The 16,020-nt window shown below is 40.6% G+C and overlaps 1 protein-coding gene across 1 annotated transcript; it reads right to left on the bottom strand.

Annotated features, from left to right (window-relative positions):
• Nucleotides 1-3,191: 3,191 nt before the first annotated feature.
• On the bottom strand, nt 3,192-15,797 carry LOC131927100 (uncharacterized). The gene is made up of 4 exons (XM_059282760.1): nt 15,591-15,797; nt 7,965-8,051; nt 5,119-5,289; nt 3,192-4,209 (listed from the first exon to the last, which is right to left on the bottom strand). The coding sequence occupies exons 2-4, from the start codon at nt 8,038-8,040 to the stop codon at nt 3,884-3,886; spliced, it is 573 nt and encodes a 190-aa protein (XP_059138743.1). The 5' UTR covers nt 8,041-8,051; nt 15,591-15,797; the 3' UTR covers nt 3,192-3,883.
• Nucleotides 15,798-16,020: the final 223 nt, after the last annotated feature.

The raw sequence follows: 16,020 nt of genomic DNA, 5'->3' as shown, positions 1-16,020 counted from the left end.
TTGACATGATATGATTCAGACGATTTTGAGAAATTTACATATTTGTTACAAGTTTTTTGGGATTGGAGAAAGATAACTAATCTGTCCCAAAAGTTGTACCCTCCGGCTGTGAGGCATGACAAAGAATTTACATGTTCTCTCCCGTAATAAAAGTTTAATCTTTAATTCATTCAGTTGTTGTTCAATAAAACTCTAAAAGAACACAAAGCTTATAAAATAGCCTAGCTGGTTTGGAAAGAACAACAGTCTTTGTTGTTAGTAATGCTAAGGCTCTGAACTCTACATGGAAGATGGGATTTAGAGTTAGAGCTCATGTGAATGTTGCTACCGTGTTAAACATTGTTGGTGGGGGGGGGGGGGGGGGAGTGGGTGAAAATTTAGGGTTGTGACAAATGTTTGGACACGATTTCCCCCACTACTATGTTAAACAACTCTTCTACAGGTTAGACAACTCGTGTTTCAGGTTAGACAACTTATGTTTCAGGTTAGACAACTCATCGCATTGTCACAATATGCTGATTAGACTGGAGAAACGAGCCACAAACTACCGTGAACACAATTAACCAATCAGTTCACTAAAGTTCACTTAGTATAAAACTGGTCGGATTAGATTGACTCATGTTTAACGGTGTGTGACATAGAGTACGGATTTCATCCATCGCTATCTTCACGTGGATCTTCTTGTTTTCCATGTTGAGTGTTGTTGACGGCATAAAATTATGGCAAAATAGGACAATTTGAACCCGCCCGCTTACATAATTTCTTTCACGTATCTCTCTAGGGAGGGGGGGGGGGAAGGGGGGGGGGAAGGGGGGGGGTGACCCTAGGAGAGAACAACCGAGCATGTCCACCGTCCCCTCCCTCGGACGAAATTGAAAAATATATAGAAAATATATACGTGAAGGCCTACTCTATGCTCCTCCCCACCTGAAAGTTTTAAATGCCCCCCCCCCCCCCCCCAATATTATTATTATGCACTCACGCTTTACACAAAATCCAAGTCGCTTCAGAATTATTTCTATACGTGTACACAATTTGTTTCTGTTTTTTTTTACACAAAGTTTAACGCAGGATTATTAACAGCCCGTTGTGTTTTATCCTTGCATTCATTTTCTTATTCCTCATTATCTAGAAGTAAAAATTTCGCACCCGTAGAGGGGAGGGGGTCCGTAATTTTGTGACGGTATGTGATGAGGAGGAAGGGGGGGTTCAGATGGTGTGATGCGACACTTTTGTATTATAAAAGTGCAATGTTAGATAACGAGTTTTAAACGTTTTTTCGTGTTTTAGGAAAACTGTTTTTATAAATTGTAATAGGAAGTGATTGAAAATACTCTATTATGACAGAGTTCAGACTAGAGTTTGGAAAAATATCGATTTTTTAAGAAAAAAAAACTGCATTTTGAGGGGGGTTTGAGGTGTGACGTCATTTTAGGTGGGGGGGGGGTCTGGTTTTTTGTGACAATGTGTGACGGAGGGGAGGGGGGGGAGGTAAAAATCGTCCAAAAAAAGCGTGAGTCATTTATGGATGACCCCTTAATTTATAGACGGACAACTTTTAGTAAAACAAAAAAAAACCGCACCTCAGTGTTTTAAAATTTTGAACCTTATGTTGTATGACTACACCTTATAATTACTAATCAGAGGCCTTAATTTGACAGTTCACATCTTACAAAAATAAAACAAAAAATTGCTTTAAATTTCAGATACTCACGTGTTGAAGTGCCTGATTAATTATACGTCCTTATAAAGTTATTTTTTATATACAGAATTTCCTTTTAAACTTTAAGTCCGGGCTCACAGACTACTAGACTTTTCTATACACCTTCACAATAATCGTATGATGTTTTAAACAAGAAAGTATCTATGATCTATATGTTAAGCGCTGTTTACATCCTGTTTGTGTTGGCTAATTTCATTATTAAAGGAATACACAAGCGCAGGTAAATGTTTGGTCATGAAACATTTTCCCTTCGAGATTATCGTGAATCATAATCTCAAAACCAAATTTTTTGTATTTAAGACGGGGATATGGGAGTGTTCACACGTTAGTTTACGTTGTGTAGAAATTAGAAAGTTGACAAAGGATTGGACGCGTGGGGGGGGGGGGGGGGGGGGGGGGGAAAGAGGGGGGGAGAGAAGAAAAGGCTTATGAAGTTTGAAATTTTTACTAGGGTAAAGGGACAGTAACGTGGTAACCTACTTAAAAGACAATATATGCTCTGCTCTAGAAGGCGTAGGCTGAGACGGTGTGATGATGTGGAGACAGACCTACGGTTGCTTGGCGTCTAGATGTGACAAAAAAGCTAACACACAAGCCTGAGTAGAAAATGGCGGTGAAGCAAGCCAAAGCCCTCTATGGGCTGTAGAGCCAAAGGGATGAAGGGCTTGCTCTAGATTGTACCATCCTTAAAAATATATATTGTTGCCATTTCTATAACTTTCGCTGCTTAGAGGGCTATGTGGTTGTATTAGTACATACGTTACTATCTGCGTACGAACTAAGTCTCTCCACATTATACAAAAAGAGGGGGTAGAACCTTAAAGGTAAAAGAGAATATACATACACACACATACACACACACACACACACACACACACACACACATATATATATATATATATATATATATATATATATATATATATATATATATATATATATATATATAGTTTGTGTACTTATGACAGTGTGTGTGGGGGGGGTGGGTTGGGGGAGGCTGCAAGTGCCCTAAAAGGCGTAGCATTTTTACTTCATTACATACAGCCTTGATCATTGTACTGTTCATATTTACTCTTCGTTATGCCTCTCACCCCCCCCCCCTCTTTTTATTTGTGGTATTCGTCTGATATTTGACCCATAGTACGAATCTGTCCGTATCTGGAAGTAATGAGTTACTTAGCACTGTTGTGGACAATACTGTTTCCCACACATTCAATGGCCAATAAACATCATATAGATCTCACTGTACGATTGTTATGTTGAACTCGGGGACAAAATCTTTACTGACTCGCACCGTCGATTTGGTGCGACGTTGACGACAGGACCTGTGTTTCCAAGTTCACCCCCCTCCGGTAATTTTATGTTCCAAGAAACTCTGGAAAGGATGGGGCTTCGTCCTTACATAAAAACACTTGTGTCGTTTCGTTTCACGACTTAAAATGAAGAAAAACTTTTCGAACTAAAAATGAATAAAGTGCTCATTTTTAATACAAAAACAACAGTACATTAAATGAAATATAAATTATTTATACAACTATATTTACACATTGGACTTTAGTAAAAAGAAGATCTAAAAATTTATGAATTTTACGACACACTGAAATAAAAATCTAATTTTATAAATAAAAACTATGTTCAAGTCCATAATATCACACCGAGTTTCCACCTATTTCATTATTATTGGATCGTTTTAGTCTTGAATAACCATTGAGGTGATCCGTTATAAGCAGACTTGTTCAGAGGCGTAGCTAGGAAACGGCAGGTGGGTCGGTCGCCTCGGGGCCGACTTTAGAAGAGGAGCGGGGGGGGAGGCCAAAACGGCGTAGCAAATGGAAATAAAACACATTGTGAATGGATTTCTGAATTATTACACAATAAGTTAAGATAATAAAATGCTGCTTATATTTACAGGACTTATTTAAGTGTTTTCTACATCATTTGTGACATATTGAAATAAAAACTGTTATGGAAAAATGACTCGCAAAATGCATCCCTGACGCTTTTTTTTTCGCAAGAATGAACACAAGTTGATAGCTAGCCCCGGCTGCCGAAATGGATCATTAACGCCCCCTGGACTTGTTTAAAACGTTCGCTGTCAGCTTAAACTGTTAAAGCGTTGGATCACATGTGAATTTTATCCAATGTAGTTCACATATAGAATCAAAACACAAGTATCAGTACCAACACCAGTGCAGCCAGCTGAAGCATCAGAAACCCTGGCCCCAACAAGCTCGCCGCACTGCAGTCATCAAAGTAATCCAACATCGTACTTTCGTTGCACGGCGATTTCTTCTCCACTTCCGGCGGTTTCTGTGGCCCGTTGCAGAAGTCCGTCTGGCAGAACCTGAAGCAGATGGCCTGACCATCGTAGTTGCGGCCACATGTGGTCTCGTTGTTTGCGGGCAGATTGTGAAACTCGGGTAGGTCGATCTTGGACTGGAAGGTTTTTCCGTCATGGCACTCGCGGTTAAAAAATTGGACTGATCCTGACAAGAAACGAAACAAAACGAAAATCAACTTTTTAAAAAAAGCAAACTTGGAATGTGATATACCAGTGTCTGATAATGCTTAAATTATGAAACTTTATAAAAAATGGGTGTTAGGTTTCTGTTTGTTTACTAAATATACATACGGCTTGCTAATGTTAATGTTAACCCTAACCCAAACCCAAGTCCTACCATATTCCTAAACTTTATCTCTAACCATAACACTAACACGAAACAGGAGATTTCAACACTACTAACAGCCTAACACACCTATTTTCTGAAGTCTATTGACGGTAATCGGTAGAATCAATACACCTATCGAACTTAAAAGTCTTTATAACGACATACTTGTAGATACACTAAAACTTAAACATGCATTTTCTAAAGTTAAAAGAGTAAAAGCGATGGTTGCTAATCTGTATTTAATATATACTGGAGCATTTACACAAATACACATTAAAAACATGCACACAAATACATAATAATATAGCCTACATCACAACACATTATCGCGTAAACACACTATTAAGCATACGTACCAACATTCATTTCACATAAAGAACAACATATATGTTACCAAAACACCTAGGCTATATATTTTACACACAAACACATGTAGGCATATTTACAAACAAGCATATTTCTCATATATGCATATACACTAACATACATATACACATAAACACATATAGGCATATTCACAAACAAGCATATTTTCTCATACATGCATCTACACAAACATACATGTACACTTGAACACAAATTGGGATATTCACAAACAAGCATATTTCTCATACATGCATATACACTAACAAACATATACACATAAACACATATAGGGAAATTCACAAACAAGCATATTTTTTCATACATTCAAATCCACTAACATACACACACAAACAAGCTTACCATATTGTTCCACATATACAATAACACAGCGATCCCAGGTTATGTTTGCAGCAGTGCAGTTCTTGAAGTAGGCTTTACCAATCCCTAAAGATGTGTTTACCATTCCCTGATAGTCGTTTACACACGGCATATTTGGGGCCGTCGCTACACACTGGTAGCACAGCAAGGAATCTGAGAGATCACACAATATTTCAAGAAACTTGACACACAGAACACACAACATTTCAAGAAACTTTACACACACAACATTTCAAGAAACTTTACACACACATTTCAAGAAATTTGACACACACAACATTTCAAGAAACTTGACACACAGAACACACAACATTTAAAGAAACTTTACACACAACATTTAAAGAAACTTTACACACAACATTTCAAGAAACTTGACACACAGAACATACAACATTTCAAGAAACTTGACACACACAACATTTCAAGAAAATTAACACACAACATTTCAACAAACTTTACACACACAACATTTCAAGAAACTTGACACACACAACATTTCAAGAAACTTAACACACACAACATTTCAAGAAACTTGACACACACAACATTTCAAGAAACTTGACACACACAACATTTCAAGAAACTTGACACACACAACATTTCAAGAAACTTGACACACACAACATTTCAAGAAACTTAACACACAACATTTCAAGAAACTTGACACACACACAACATTTCAAGAAACTTGACACACACAACATTTCAAGAAACTTGACACACACAACATTTCAAGAAACTTGACACACACAACGTTTCAAGAAACTAAACACACACAACATTTCAAGAAACTTGACACACAGAACACAACATTTCAAAAAGCTTGACACACAGAACACACAACATTTCAAGAAACTTGACACATTTCAAGAAACTTGACACACACAACGTTTCAAGAAACTAAACACACACAACATTTCAAGAAACTCGACACACAGAACACAACATTTCAAGAAACTTGACACACTGGAAGCACAGCAAGGAATCTGAGAGAACACGCAACATTTAACGAAACATGACAAACAGCTTACGCACACAACATTTAAAGAAACTTGACACAGAGCACACACAGCTAAGCATTTAAGAGGACACACGACACAGTAAAAAAAAACATTTTTGTGACAATAACCGCTTGAATGACTTTGATTACCGAGCCGGATATATCCGATGGCATATATAAAACCAGTGACACTTCAGTTATACAGTCTTTGCTTGTATCATAGATAGTGTCACTTTTAAGAAAAACTATAAGTTTGTTTTTTAACACGTAAGGGTATTTTGTGAGGAGATGGGAGACCATTTAGGCTAATTTGGTGATATTATGTGTTAAAAAGCGTTGAACTTATAAACCGCTGAAATTATACAAATGTTGAAAGAGGAAGAGATGGATAGCATTGTGATTTCTGTGTTATATAACACAAGCCGACCCTCGGCATATAATACGCCGCTATTTAGTAGTTGTTTTTTCTACTTTTCAGTTATTCATAATTTGTGAATTCGACACTACCAACGCTGCCACTGAAAATATTTCTTTAAAACACTATAAGTAGCTCGTTAAGGACGATAACCCCCCCCCTCCTTCCACCCCACCCCCCCCCCCTCCGTTAAAACTCGTTTCAAACTAAATTATATGCCCCTAATAGTCATCACTAAACCCGGTTCTGTTTGTAAACATTTAGAGTTAACCACAGCTCACCAGACCATGTAGGGGTGGGGGTGGTAGGGAGCGCGTTTACAGCTTGTTTTCTAGCGTCTCACAGAAGAGAATAACATACGCCGCTATTTAGTGGTTTCTAATTTTCAATAATTCATAATTTGTGAATTCGACAGTACCAACGCTGACACTGAAAATATTTCTTTAAAACACTATAAGTAGCTCGTTAAGGACCATAACCCCCCCCTTCCTTCCCTCCCCCCCTCCTCCCCCCCTCCTCCCCCCCCTCCCTCTACGTTTAAAATCGTTGGCTCTGCTTGTAAATATTTAGAGTGAACACAGCTCACTAAAACTATGTAGGGGTGGGGAGGTAGGGAGAGCGTTTGCAGCTTGTTTTCTAACGGCTCGAAGAAGAGAATTATATATATAGATAGATATACACGATCCTTTATCACCTCTATAATATATTTTGTATACATTGTATTGTTTTTCATTGATATAAAGTCTTAAGTTCGGTTCCTGGGCTCGAGTCCCTAAGACGTCCAGACTTTCTCTTAACTCTGAAAGGTACCTGACTCACGTTAATAAAGGCGGTTGGTTGTAGTGCTGACTACACTATCCCTTCAAATGCCGAAGTCAGTGAAACAGGTGAACTCCACTTCACCTGTCATATTGACCACCATGTTTGAAATGGTACTTTTTATGTCTATTTATTATACTACACATCACAATGTATAGGTTTACTAAGTGTAGTTTTCAGAGCTACTTCCCCCCCCCCCCTCCGAATAAAGTCTACCGCCCCCACCCCCCCCCCCCCGAACGAAATGGAATTTATATATAAAATATATACTTTTGACAGTGTCCGCCCCCCTCCCCGGGAAATTTGAGTCCGCCCCCCCCCCCCCTCCCGAAAATTTCAAATGCACCCCGGAGAAAAAAGTCTGGAAAAAACACTGGTATTTTTTTTTTAAATATGTATCTTTGCTATAATAAAGCCATATTATTTTCATTTATTACAGTAGGAGTGACATTGTATAACCTTACCAGCTTAGTGTTGTTTCGGCGCTACTGTAACTATAGATCTGCCCTATCGCTGTTTTATTCACCAATGTACTCTATGTTAAAACCGTGATGTTTAATTGTTTATACAAGCTCAAAAGTTTAAAAAACTAACCTGCCAAGTTTATTAAACATATCATAACAATTAGGCATATCATCGTTTGCTCTTTTACAGGGACTGTGGACCTCATTGTAGAACGTACTGTCAATGTAGGAAAATCGTGCATGTTTAATAAAAATTACGAAGTATATACTTACACAGGCTTACACATACATACCACAGAGAAACTACTATATACAATATATATATACATATATATATATGTATACATATATATATATATATATATATATATATATATATATATAATTTATATAGATAGATAAAACGTTATATATTGTGTGGAAGTATATTTATAGGTCTGAATATGTAGAATATATATATATATATATATATATATATATATATATATATATATATATATATATATATATATATATATATATATATATATATATATATACATATATATATATATATATATATATATATATATATATATATATATATATATATATATATATGTATATATATAAGTAAGCCTATATGTATATAAGAATATAGGTATTTATAAATGTAACTGGGGTAGGCCTAACTACCAGTTACAAATGATAACGAACGAGAAGCCGAGACACAGTGTTGGTCTGATGCAACCGATAACAGGTGGCTTATTGGGTCGGGCTGATAACAACCTCAAAGCCGGCGCGTGCTATTTTGGGAAACGGTATTCAGACGGCCTGTCGGCTTTGATGGATAGGACGCAGATGTTATTTTACGGTCTGTACGTTTGAACTACGCAACTGGTGGTCGGAGATCGAGTACAAGTATCGATTACGGAGGAATACAAGTACGGGGACGAGTACGGATACAAGGCATAAATAGGAGGGCACGGCAGGACTCGCTGTCTCTCTCTTCCCGTTTCAGCGAGCTCTCTTCCATCTTCATCGCTCGCTTAGATCAGTCAGTCTGTGTGACTATGTCAAGTCGGTTATAGAACGGGTTAGCCGTATTGTGTTAAGGAGGATTATAGACATGTGGATTCAGTTATATAAAGCCTAGTGAAGGACTGTTAGGGGTCAGTTGATTCAGACTATTATTGAGAAGCATTCCTGTTGATTTATTGTGTTATTATGAAGCATTTCTTGATTCATGTAATAAAGGATCAATAGCGAACCTGCATCTTGAGTATCTATACTGTGGTCAATGTTGTCTAGAATGAGTGGTTAAACTCGTTAACACGTGGCACTACAGGCAATTAGGTCTCATTACATGTGGCGTTGCGAGCATGGTAACTGTTGGCTCGTTACAATTGGCGTTGTCGGCAGGATAAATGTTCGCTCGTCACAATTGGCGCTGCGAGCAGGGTAAATGTTCGCTCGTCACAATTGGCGCTGCGATCAGGATGAATTCAACTAGACTTGCCGTTTAAGGCACCTATAGTCAACCTTGTGCATAACTGTGTTTAGTGTGTGTGTGAATTCGGACATTCAGGAACTGTGAAAATTGAGGAACGAGGAAAAATTTTTCATACACACACGGTAAGAAAGAACTCTCTTTTTTTTAGTACTTAAGGAAGAAAATGTCTACTCTGGACGAGAAGCAGACCCATATAGTGGTCCTACCCAGAGAGTCCCATATTAACAAATTTTACGGGGACGGAGACCCAACTTTAACCAACAGGTTCAGTGAAGAGGTCAAAGCGGCCTGGGCCTCGAGACATATGTCACCAGAGGAAAGATTAAGACTGCTGATGGGCAGTATAGGTGAAACGGTTAGGGCAGAGGTTAAGTGCCACGATAGGACCGTCCAATCAGATCCAGATAAGGTGCTGGATCTGATTATGGAGACCTTTGGGGAGAGACGGTCGGGAGTGCAACTGCTATCGGGATTCGTGGGCTTAAAGCAGAGAATGGCGGAGAGTGTGATGGAGTACTCACACAGGATGAACAGGGCCTTTGATTTGGTAAAGGGCAAATCACCGGACATTGATGTACGCCTACTGAGGGACCATTTCATCGAGGGGCTAGCAACCCCGATCTTAAGGAGAGAGTTGAAAGAGGAGGTCCACAGAGACCAGCAGTTGACCTTCCTTCAGGTCAGGAACTCAGCGATCCGCAGGTCCGAGGATGAGGACCAATCGAACTGTTCGGTGGACAAAGTCTCTGTGCCTGAACAGAGACAATCCCCACCCACAGGGGCCGACACGATGGAGACCATGATGGCTCAACTGTTGGCCCACCTAGAGAAGGTTGACCAACGCTTGAAGTGGTTGGAAAGCAGGTCAACAGCTGAGAATCAGGAAAAGAACGGGACAAAACAGGGACGGGTTGGACGGCCGCGTCCTGCCAAGCCATCACTCCAATGGACGGCAGACGGTCGACCAATTTGTTTGTCTTGTTCACAACCCGGACATATGGCACGGTACTGCCAGGGAAACGGTCGTCCTCTGTAAGGCAGGGCCAAGCTACAGAGGGGCGAGGTTATGGCCCAAGAAGCAAAATGATGGGAGTCTGTCCCGAAATGGTGATTACGATTGGGGACATCGCGGTGAAGGCAATTGTGGATACAGGCTCCCAGGTGACGACAATCACGGAAAATTTTTACACCAAATGGATGAAAGGAAAAGACCATAGGTTGAGGTCTGACACAGGCATGCGCCTAACGGCAGCTAATGGACTAACCATTCCATACTGTGGTTATTTTCTGGCGGATGTCGTGGTGGCAGGACATAGGTTGAAGCAGGTTGGGGTGTTCGTTACGAAACACAACCTAGAGACAAATGTGTCAAATATACCTTGCCTGTTGGGCATGAATATTCTTGGCCAGTTGCCAGAATTTCTTACAAATATTGTCGGATCGACCACACCAGGTCGGGGATCCAAGTTGGCCAGGTTTGCCAAGACCAGAGGAAGGATATCAGTCCCGGCAAACACGGTCAAGGCAATCACATTAAAAATTGGTTATAGAAGTGTGAATGGTGATGTGATGATAGAACCATGTGGCGCCGCACTGAGGGCAGGCGTCGTGTTACTGCGGACATACACATCAGCGGAAAACGGACTAGTTCAAGGGTTGGTAGCAAATGTTTTGGATGAAGAAATTTTTATACCGCCTAACACTCTGGTAGGAGTACCACAGAACGTCGAGGTACAACGGTCGGCACAGTGCATCGAACTGATCAATACCAGTAGTAATGAAGTAACAATTAGGTCGGTCAATGTGACGGCCGAGGTGAAGAAAGAAGATGGCCGATCATATACATTCCCGGAAACTGAGGACCCAAAACTAAATGAATTGCTGAATAAATACAGTGATATATTTGCCTCGTATGAGGGTGATTTGGGATACACGGAAGTAATAAAACACCAGATACCCTTACTACAAGACAAGCCGGTGGCGCAACCTTATCGAAGATTGCCACCAAGTCACTACTCTGCGGTGAAAGCACACCTGAACGATCTACTAAAAAAGGGAATTATTACAACCAGTACGAGCCCATATGCGGCACCGATTGTAGTGGTAAAAAAGAAGTCAGGGGAGATAAGACTGTGTTGTGATTACCGGAAATTGAACAATATCACAAGAAGGGATGCATTCCCCTTGCCTCGTATTGATGAATGTCTTGATGCGTTGGGGGGAGCAAGATTTTTTTCTACCTTGGATTTGGCCAGTGGCTACCACCAAGTGGCCATGCACCCCAACGATCAACATAAAACTGCATTTATTTCTCCACTGGGACTGTACGAGTGGACCCGTATGCCGTTTGGTCTAACTAATGCACCTGCTACATTCCAGCGAGTAATGCAGAGTGCTATGAGTGACTTTCTATTTCAAATAATGTTGGTGTATTTGGATGATATTCTAGTTTACTCAAAAACTTGGGAGGACCATCTAAAAAGATTAGAACAAGTGTTTCTCCGTCTTAGGGAGATAGGAGTAAAGCTGAACCCAGACAAATGCTGCTTTGGTTTGAAATCGGTACATTTTTTGGGTTACGTGATTTCGTCGGATGGCATCGCCACTGACCCAGATAAAATTGCAGCTGTTAAAGAATGGAAACAACCAACAACTACGGTAGAGGTCAGGTCATTCTTGGGCTTTGCTTCCTATTATAGAAAATTTGTGCCGGGTTTTGCAAAAATTGCCGCACCATTGCATGACTTGGTAAACAAAATGACAAAGAAACACAGTAAGGAGAAAAAGAAAGGTAAAACACAACGGATAGGTGAATTATGGACTGATGAATGCCTGAACTCGTTTAAACTCTTGAAAAAGGCCTTGACAGAGGCACCGATATTGGGATACGCGGACTTTGACAAACCATTTCGGCTAGAAATTGACGCCAGCTCTAAAGGTCTGGGAGCTGTGCTATCACAACAACAAAAGCAAGGTTTCAGGGTTATTGCGTATGCAAGTCGAGCTCTGAAGGGATCAGAGAGGAACATGACAAATTACAGCGCCATGAAACTAGAACTTTTGACATTAAAATGGGCTGTGACGGAAAAATTCAGGGACTATTTATTAGGTGCTAAATGTGTGGTATACACTGACAATAACCCCTTGAGTCACCTAAAGACAGCAAAGTTGGGATCCATCGAACAGCGATGGGCAGCAGAATTGGCACTCTTTGACCTAGAGATAAAGTATCGCCCGGGGCGGTCCAATGGCAATGCGGACGCTTTATCAAGGAATCCTTACGAGACACCGGGTGATGAGGAAGAAACACTGACAGGAATATGTGAGGTCAGAACGTCAACAGATATCCCTCATGGGGTACAAGTGATGCAAAACGGGCAGACCGGGGTGGAGCACATATCCACGGAACCCGAACATATGGACAGTAGTGATTTTAATTGCCTTAATCACCAAAAGATAAGAGATGCCCAGAGAACGGATAGTGGCTTACAACCGCTATTGAAACACGTCCAGGAACAAAAATTCCCAGGAAGAAGGGAAAGAGAACAATTTGGTCGAGAAACAAAGAAAATACTGAGTCAGTGGAACCGTCTCAGTATAAAGGATGGTGTTCTCATGCGGAGAATTCATGACCAAATTGATGGCACAATACACCAGGTGGTGGTGCCGGGACAATTACGAGGAGAAGTGCTAAGGTTGGCACATGACAGGGCAGGACACCAGGGTCAGGACAGAACCCACAAAATATTACGACGGAGGTGTTACTGGCCCAATATGGAAATGGAGGTCAAACGCCATTGTGAGGCTTGTGTGAGGTGTCAGCATGCGAAAATGCCAGTTGTCAAAATGAGACAGCCATCAGGACACCTACTAGCGACAAAACCACTAGAGATTGTGGCTATGGACTTTACGTCGTTGGAGCAATCATCGGATGGGACGGAACATGTGTTGGTAATGACTGATGTATTCACCAAATGGACGGTGGCGGTGCCCACGCGAGATCAGACCGCCAAAACAGTGGCAAAGGTCTTATTACAACATTGGTTCATCAAATATGGCATACCAAGACAATTACACTCTGACCAAGGAAGGGCCTTTGAGTCAGAAGTAATTAACCAACTGTGCAACCACTACGGGATCAACAAATCTAGAACAACCACATTTAATCCGAAAGGAAACGGACAGTGTGAACGGTTCAACCGCAGCATGCATGATTTGCTGCGTACGCTAGAACCTGAACAGAAAAAACGTTGGCCTGATTTTCTCCCAGAGTTGGTATATCTATACAACTGCACACCACATGCCACAACCGGCTTTTCGCCATACATGTTGCTGTTCGGACGAGAGGCTCGACTCCCTCTTGATTTGTTCCTAGGAAAAAGGGAGAGTATGACTGGCTCATACACCGCACTGGAATATGTGAATGAACATATGAGAAGAATTAGAGAAATGTACAGGGTAGTACAGGAAAGACTAGAACATGAATCTGGCGAAGGGAACCGCCGATACAGACGAAGGACCCGCCACTCAAACTGAATGACAGGGTATTACTGCGTAGCCACCCGTTAGGCAGAAACAAAATCCACGATCTCTGGGGACAGGAGATATGGCAAGTCGTGGAGATGCCTAAAGTAGCAGGTGGCCCCTTTAAGATAAGACCCATCGATCACGCCAAACCGGATCGGTGGGCGAATATTGCTCAATTAAAGAAATATTGGAATAGGCAAGAAGAGCAGTTACACACACAGAAACCCAAGACAATTAGGGAACCGGAAGTTATAACGGAAATTCACATACCCATTCCGGAACCATATCACCATCAACAGAACAACAGCGATACGCAAGGGGAGGATACCGGCAACAATGAGGATCCCGGTCCCTCCAGAAGCAGAGAGACAGTAGACCATCAGATAAGTGGTCCGCGGAGAAGTTTAAGGAACAGAAGGAATACGAAATTTTTTGTCAGCAACCATCAATTCTTTCATGGTCGCGCTGGTATGAAAACAGACTGTTCAAAGAGCTATAGAAGTGAACTGGTGAAGGCACCAAATGGAAAGGGTGGATGTGAATTCTAGAACTGTTTTGTGTCTCAGGAAGATGATGTAGACACAGTTGATATGTGAAATAGGTAGAACTGTCAATCGTATACGAATGGAACGTCGTGGACAGTGAGTAGAACAATAGATTTTTATTTTACGACTGTGCGATTGACTTTGGAGGAGTGCACCTGCCAGGCGTTGTTTGTGGTTGAAAACACACAAAAAAAGCAGGGGTGGATGTAACTGGGGTAGGCCTAACTACCAGTTACAAATGATAACGAACGAGAAGCCGAGACACAGTGTTGGTCTGATGCAACCGATAACAGGTGGCTTATTGGGTCGGGCTGATAACAACCTCAAAGCCGGCGCGTGCTATTTTGGGAAACGGTATTCAGACGGCCTGTCGGCTTTGATGGATAGGACGCAGATGTTATTTTACGGTCTGTACGTTTGAACTACGCAACTGGTGGTCGGAGATCGAGTACAAGTATCGATTACGGAGGAATACAAGTACGGGGACGAGTACGGATACAAGGCATAAATAGGAGGGCACGGCAGGACTCGCTGTCTCTCTCTTCCCGTTTCAGCGAGCTCTCTTCCATCTTCATCGCTCGCTTAGATCAGTCAGTCTGTGTGACTATGTCAAGTCGGTTATAGAACGGGTTAGCCGTATTGTGTTAAGGAGGATTATAGACATGTGGATTCAGTTATATAAAGCCTAGTGAAGGACTGTTAGGGGTCAGTTGATTCAGACTATTATTGAGAAGCATTCCTGTTGATTTATTGTGTTATTATGAAGCATTTCTTGATTCATGTAATAAAGGATCAATAGCGAACCTGCATCTTGAGTATCTATACTGTGGTCAATGTTGTCTAGAATGAGTGGTTAAACTCGTTAACACGTGGCACTACAGGCAATTAGGTCTCATTACATGTGGCGTTGCGAGCATGGTAACTGTTGGCTCGTTACAATTGGCGTTGTCGGCAGGATAAATGTTCGCTCGTCACATAAACATATATATGTATTTATTTATTTATAATTTTACATAAATATATCGGCCTATATGTACATGTATATGTACACTTTTATACATGCTATACAGTTTTATACACTTTTATACTTGTTAGTATATGTATATAGGCCTATATATAATACATATTTTATATAACAAAGTATTAAAGTCTGTTTTTAAATAATTAAAACAATGTGTAATGATGTATTTACCTTTCTGAATACACAATGCCAAGGATAGTCTTTTAAAAAAAAATCAAGTTGTGGGCTGTCACTAACGTCTTGTTACTCCTACAGCCAGGTAATAATAACACGTCGAGATCCGCTAGAGTATGTAACAACACCTTGTGCTAGTCTCCCCTGCCCACTGAAGTGCTAAATTTAACGTCGAATAGAGGTGTGATATATAAAACTGGGTTGGGGGATAGGAAACATCCGGTTGCCTTGTTTTAAAAATAAACAACATGGTATATAAAATATTTTATCAATCGAATAGGCCTACAAGCAGAAAAATTTAAAATTTAAAAATACTTTTGAATTAAGTTATAATCATTGGGAGATAAATAACCAGAGTTGAATTTCGTTTACTTTTCCGCCATCTGTTTAGGTTCTCTGCAGACAGACAGACAGACAGACAGACAGA

This window comes from Physella acuta, unplaced genomic scaffold (genome assembly GCF_028476545.2).
Source record: "Physella acuta isolate Inbredline_101_S28 unplaced genomic scaffold, ASM2847654v3 ptg001374l, whole genome shotgun sequence".
Lineage (NCBI taxonomy): Eukaryota > Metazoa > Mollusca > Gastropoda > Physidae > Physella > Physella acuta.
Note: the sequence above shows the minus strand (reverse complement) of the source record. Positions and strands in the feature narration are given on the sequence as shown.